We start from the raw sequence: 7,294 nt of genomic DNA, 5'->3' as shown, positions 1-7,294 counted from the left end.
CAACGGCTTTTTTTTATGAAAACCTGAAGGACTTTGTACCATCCATTCCGGTGTGGTTGGATTCTGTCTTTTGTCAGGCAACCCCACGCCTTCGCCGCTAGATAGATATCTAGCGCGAATCACTGCGGGCTGGCACTCGTAGTGTGGATGGAGGATTCAATTCAAGAATCATAATCGAACTGGAGGAGCTTACCAGGATGGCTTGGCACTACTGACAAAGACCGTCTGGCGAAAACGTCGCAGGCGCGAAGCGTGGATTGTATGCCATCTTCCATCGTTTTTCCCATGTCTAACCAGACCCTATTAGGTTAGGCTTTTTCTTGAGAAGACCCACCTCAACGCATACCCTTGCGAGATGTACGAACAATTCTTAATTAGTGATACGTACTAGAGACTTTCAAGGTACTTGTTCTGCTTCTCTTTTTAATGATCTAGTCGCGGATTTGGGTACCAGGTGCTCACGGACTCCACAGATTCATGGACTTGGGCAATCGATAATGATGGGATTTTTCAAGTGGCTAGTACAAGGCGCTTCATTGACTAAGGGTATTTTAGGGAGGTTCAATTAGAACAAAATAGGTGACATCATTACCACAAAAGATGTATATTTTTATGTGGGGAGTGGGAATGAATAAGCTACCTTCACATCTTAATATGTCAGCTCGCGCATTAAAAATTAATGACATCGGGTGTCCAATTTTCACGACTCGTGTGGAATCTTTGTCCCATGTGTTATTTTCATGTGATGTGACTGTCGATATTTGAAGGAAAGTTATGATTTGGATCGACTTTCAACTTCCTTCTTTTGGGAGTTAGGTCGATTGTATGTGATTATAGTTACGCTAACTTGGACCTTATGGAGGTTTCACAATGCATTTATTTTTTATCTAGGCAAGATGAAGAAACAAAAGTTATTTGATTTAATTCGGTTGTTTTTTTCAATAGGTGTACGAATAGGGGCAAAAAATGTATTAGTTAGACCGATTGACTTATTAAGCCATTGTAAGTTGGTTGTTACGTGCCCCTCCCTAGTTTCTCGCTAGCGAGGGGTAGCTTTAACAAAAAAAAAATTGACTTTAATAAACACTAGAGACTTTAGTGTATTATAGATTCACAAAATAGTTGATTTAAAGTTTTTGGTAAAATAATTACTTTAGCTGGTGAAAGAATTACACTATTTGTTTTTGTTGGTTTAAAGTTTTGAGGCATGTGCTTGGTTTCTGTTTGTGTTTGGGTGTTACGCTCCGGTTTATTTTATATTAATTTCATCTTTTCTTTCTTTGTAAAATAAAATAAAATGTTTGGGACTAATGAAATTACTAGGAAAAATAACTAATTTGTTCATTGTATAGTTGTATACATATTCTAGGTACATTCTTCAAAGAATTTTATGTTCGTGAGATTGGATATTGTTATTATTGCGTACATGTTTAAAATGTATTCTATAGGTATAGAGATAGACTCTAGTTCTTCGAGTACTATGAACCATCTGCCATCCATTACAGCAGAGCTCTTTCATGAGCGGGGGAGGACTAAGTGCTTGTTCGAGTTGTGGTTTTAGTTTGAAATTGGAAAATCATGCATTCTTTTCGTATCTGGTTTCTAAAGTGGTATGGTCGTATGGAGAAGGATATTTTCATCTGATTATCTAGTTGTTATGGTACTCGAATTGGAGAGCTATTGCATCCACAGTGTGGGTTTTGTAGAGCTTTCGAAGTTGCTTTGTGTTTACGGATGAGCTAGTAAAGAAAATGGAGATATATAATCTTATTCAATTATAGTATTTATTTTCTTGGTTAATGGTTAGGTTATACATTAGGAACAAAATTACTATTACTATACTATCTAAAAGACAAAACTCTGTAGCACTATTCATCAATAGTAACCAGGGGTATTTTTGTCATTTCACTTTTTAACGATAAAAGAAGCAACTTTCGTAAAAGAACCAACCCTTCAATGTTACCAAAAGATGTCGAGAAAAATTCTTTTTTACAAAAAAATCAACTACCTTTTTTTTCAACGATAAAAGAGACAACTTTCATAAAAGGAACAACCCTTCAATGCTACCAAAAGATGTCGAAAAATATTCTTTTTTACAAAATAGATCAACTAACTTTAAAAAAAAGGAACGCTAAAAGAAGCAACTGTCACAAAAGAAACAACCCTTCAATGTCAGATGTCAAAAAAAATTCTTTTTTACAAAATATATCAAGACTTTTTTTTAACTCGCATTTAAAACGGAACCCCCGGAGCGAAGCGAGAGCTCCAAAACTAGTTGTAACTATATGATATGATTGGGTGTCTAAATCTTAGAAATTGTTTTATTCATTGCTGTTAGACATAAGATAATATTTCATCATGTAATTCATTAGATAAAGATTAAGACATGAAGATGTAAGGCTTACTTGAATGGAAAGATGAAGCCATAAGAACACAACTAGGATGTTTGATCTTCTACTTGATCCTCTCCTTTAGTGATGGACTTAGATTAATTGTAATGTGTTGTTGTTGTTGTGTACTTAGAGGTGAAGAATGAGCCTCTATTTATAGGAGAGGTCAAGGAGGGATCAACTCCAAATATTAAAGAGTATGAAACTTAATATCTCCCATCAAGATTAGTTAAGTGCATTCATTATGGTATTTAAGTATGATCATAAAAGACAACATGTAATCTCACTATATCAATAAGATGGTGACTTGTTATTAATAATGATATCTTGTGATCTCACCATATCAATAAGATGGTGATTTATTATTAATAGGTTAGGACACATTAATGTAGGAGTAATAAATAAGTCTAACATTCTCCCACTTGGCCGTATACCTATTAATGTTTTGTATAAATTTTGGCCAATTAATTGATTTAATAATCAATCGTCATTAGGTAGAATTACTAACGTAAATCAATATAGCTACATGTACCATTTTTCGATACAGGACCCCTATCAATTATACAGTTAGTCATTCACATAATTCATAATTCTCATAATCCATAATGAATTCGAATGGTGATTAGAACATAAGTGGTAACCAACATAAACAATTCATAATAATGATCCATTAATAATCGTTTGTTAATAATATCTCATAATGTGCACAAAATAGAGAATAACAAACTTCAACATAATGTGGATAAAACATAATATAAAAGAACATAATCCTTAAACTAGGTTATTACATAATCCCATGTCGGCAACATGCTCTAGAAAGAGCTTGGGAGGTAAACCTTTAGTAAGTGGATCAGCCAACATGTCTTTAGTGCGTACGTACTCAATGGCAATGCTATTTTCTTTAACTCTTTCTCGAACGTACAAGTACTTAGTGTCGAGATACAAACCAGCTCCACTAGAACTAGTGCTATTTGAGAAACTAACAGCAGCAGTATTGTCACAATATAGTCTAATGGGTCATGATATGGAGTCAACCACCTTGAGTCCAGAAATTAAGTTCTTGAGCAAAATAGCATGACTAGTAGCGTGATAGCATGCAACATACTCAGCCATCATGGTAGAAGTGGTGGTTAATTCTTGCTTATGACTCTTCCATGAAATAGGACCTCCTGAAAGCATAAAAATGTACCCTGAAGTGGATTTCTTATCGTCCTTACATTTGGAAAAATTGGAGTCCGAGTAACCCATGACTTCAAGGTTATCCGTTCTTCGATAAGTCAACATTAAATCCTTAGTTCCTTGAAGATATCGCAAAACCTTTTTGGCTGCTTTCCAATGATCCATTCCTGGATTGGATTGATAACGTCCAAGCATGCCCGTTATGTAAGCGATATCGGGACGCGTACAAACTTAAGCGTATACAAGACTTCCAACAACCGAAGCATACGGTATAAGTCTCATCTCTTCGCATTCCAAATCATTTTTGAAACATTGAAATGAGCCAAAACGATCACCCTTAACAACAGGGGCAACTGATGGTGAGCAATTATGCATTTTGTATTTCTTAAGGACTTTTTCAATATATGCCCTTTGTGACAAACCCAAAATGCCACGAGACCTATCTCGGTGGATTTCAATGCCAATTACGTAAGAGGCTTCCTTGAGATCCTTCATAAATTGCTTGAAAGGAATCTTTTGGTCTCATACAACATATCTTTATCATTACATGCCAAAAAATATCATCAACGTATAGTACCAGGATAGCAAATTTGCTCCCACTGATCTTAAGGTATATACATTGATCCACTGTGTTTTTCTTGAACTGAAACTTATCAATAACTTCATGAAATTTCAGATACCATTGTCGAGAAGCTTGCTTTAACCCATATATGGGTTTTTTCAATTTACAAACCACGTGTTCCTTGCCTTGAACCTTAAAACCTTCAGGTTGTGTCATATAGACATCTTCATGCAAGTTATCATTTAGGAATGCAGTTTTAACATCCATTTGATGCAATTCCAAATCATAATGAACTACTAAAGCCATAACGATCCTTAATGATTCTTTTCTCGAAACAGGAGAAAAAGTTTCATTATAATCTATTCATTCCTTTTGAGTGTAGCCTTTAGCAACTAGTCGTGCTTTATATCGTTCAATGTTGCCTTTTTGGTCTAGTTTTGTCTTATAGACCCACTTACACCTAACAGGTTTTGCACCATTAGGTAATTCTGTAAGTTCCCAGACATCATTTTTTTCCATCGACTTCAACTCGTCATGCCTGGCTTCAAGCCATTGAGTTGATTGATTGCTCGTAATGGCTTCTTTGTAGGAAGTATGATCTTCAACTTTGCTTAAGTCATAGTCAATCTCATTTAGATAGACTACGAAATCATCATAGTTGACAGATTTTCGTAATGGTTGTTGAGTATCGGGTTCATGATTTTCTTCATCATCATGTGTTTGTTCATTGATGATGGGAGTGTCATGTGGTAACTCATTATGTTATGATTCATTAACAGCAGGGACACCATCCTCATTTTGAGCTAATGATGGTGTGGTTATCATGTTCGGTGATAATGGAATATCAGACTTATGAGTGTTTACACTCTCTTCAAGTTCAATATTTCTTCCCCCACTCTCACTATTTTCACCATTCTCAATGAACTCAACATTTCTTGATTCGACAATTCTTGTAGTATGATTAGGGCAATAAAACCGATAACCTTTACTACGTTCAGGATATCCGATAAAATAACAACTAATGATTTTGGAGTCGAGTTTATTTATTTGAGGATTGAAAATTTTAACCTCGGCTGGACAACCCCATACCCTAAGATAGTTCAAGTTAGGTGTCCTTCCTGTCCAAAGTTCAAACGGTGTTTTAGGGACAGACTTGGAAGGCACTCTATTTAGGATATGAGTGGATGTTTTTAATGCCTCACTCCTTAAGTACTTTGGGATACTTGAATTACATATCATACTTCGAACCATATCCATAACGTTCGATTACGTCTTTCGGCAACACCATTTTGTTGCGGTGTTCCCGGCATAGTAAATTGATTTATAATTCCATGTTCACGACAAAATAAGGCAAATGGACCGGGGCTTTGTCCAACATCAGAGTGTTTACCATAATACTCTCCACCCCTATCCGATCTCACAATCTTAATCTTGCATTTAAGTTGATTTTCAACTTCAGCCTTATAGATTTTGAAAACATCAAGAGATTCAGATTTTTTCTTAATCAAGTAAACATAAGTATAACGAGAATAGTCATCAATGAAAGTGATAAAAACTTATGTCCTCCTATATCAGTGATGAAAGGTCCACAAATGTCAGTATGAATAATTTCAAGAAGTTCTTTACTTCTTGTGGACCCTTTCTTATTTGTTTTCACAAATTTTCCCTTAACACATTCAATACATTGGTTATAATTGGAAAAATCTAGAGTAGGAAGAATTCCTTCTTTAGTTAGACGTTGCATTCTGTCTTTCGATATGTGACCTAAACGTTTATGCCACAATTTTGGGGAATTTTCATTTTCTAGTTTTTTCCTTTTTCCATTAGTGATTACATGTACGTCCATGGTCAATAGGGATTCCGCAAAGTTGTTATCTAAATGAAGCTTATAGAGGTCATTTTCTAATGAACTAGTACCGACAACATGAGAATCAAAATACACATCCTAACAATTATGCCCAAACTTAAAATCATAACCAAAACGATCAAGTTTAGAAACAGAAATAAGGTTCCGAGTCATTAATGGAACATAAAGTGTATTATTTAAGTACAAATTGAAACCGCCCTCTAAAACTAATAAGAGAGTCTCAATAGCTTCAACATGTAACTTATCTCCGTTACCGACCTTAATGATTCTTTCCCCCTTTTGTAGCTACTTCTTTGAAAGGAATCCCTGCAATGAGTTAGTAACATGAACCATAGCACCACTATCAGCCCACCAAGTATTAGAGGGAATATTAATTAAAAAACATTCATGGTAAGTAATATAGGATATATACAGACCTTTCTTGTCTAACCATTCTCGAAACTTTGGGCATTCTCTTTGAATGTGTCCATGTTTCTTACAAAACTTACATTTTGGACCCGTTTCCTTGCCCTTACTTGCACTTGCCTTTAAAGAACTTTCGTTTGCGGAACTTCCTTTCTCCCATTTTGAACCTTTGTTATTTTTGAAAACTTTCTTACGAGTAGTCTTAGCGGTGGTGAGGTGAGCAACACCGGGTTTTTCAATTTTCAACCTTTCCTCTTCTTGGACACACATGGCAATTAACTCGCTCATTTTCCATTTCTCCTTTTGAGTATTATAGTTGATCTTAAAAGGACCAAACTGAGAAGGGAGAGATGTCATAATGAAGTGAACGAGAAAACCTTCAGATATTTCCATGTCCATGCCCTTTAATTTTGAGGCCATGTCATTCATCATCATGATGTGCTCACGTACCCCACTAACACCATCATATTTCGTGGTAAGCATCTTAAGAATAAGGGTACTCGCATGAGATTTAGATGAGCCCTTAAATTGTTCCTCAACAAATTCTAAGAATTCTTTAGCATTTTCGGAGTCAGGAATGGCTCCTCGAATAGCGGGCGATATAGAATTCTTCATTATCATTAGGGACATGCGATTTGATCTTTCCCATATATCATAAGTCTTCTTTTGTTCAACCGTAGTTTCGTCGGTAAGAGGTGCAGGTTGATCAAATCTTAAAGCATAGTCCAAATCAGTTATGCCGAGGGAAATCTTAATTTGATCTTTCCACGATGCAAAATTAGTTCCGTTCAAGTGTTCTATGCGAGGAATACAGTTTGCAATAGCAGTGAGTGTTAAAGTTGAAATAAAATGCTCATTATTACGCTCAATAAGGACTACAATAATTTCCAT

General features: G+C 35.6%; 1 protein-coding gene across 1 annotated transcript; it reads right to left on the bottom strand.

Moving 5' to 3' along the window:
* Positions 1-4,494: 4,494 nt before the first annotated feature.
* On the bottom strand, positions 4,495-7,294 carry LOC139869991 (uncharacterized). The gene is made up of 6 exons (XM_071857849.1): positions 6,415-7,294; positions 6,288-6,304; positions 5,657-6,076; positions 5,402-5,591; positions 4,920-5,114; positions 4,495-4,835 (listed from the first exon to the last, which is right to left on the bottom strand). The coding sequence occupies exons 1-6, from the start codon at positions 7,292-7,294 to the stop codon at positions 4,495-4,497; spliced, it is 2,043 nt and encodes a 680-aa protein (XP_071713950.1).

This window comes from Rutidosis leptorrhynchoides, chromosome 10, assembly GCF_046630445.1.
Source record: "Rutidosis leptorrhynchoides isolate AG116_Rl617_1_P2 chromosome 10, CSIRO_AGI_Rlap_v1, whole genome shotgun sequence".
Classification (NCBI taxonomy): domain Eukaryota; kingdom Viridiplantae; phylum Streptophyta; class Magnoliopsida; order Asterales; family Asteraceae; genus Rutidosis; species Rutidosis leptorrhynchoides.
The sequence above is the reverse complement of the archived record's forward strand: the minus strand, read 5'-3'. Positions and strand labels throughout refer to the sequence as shown.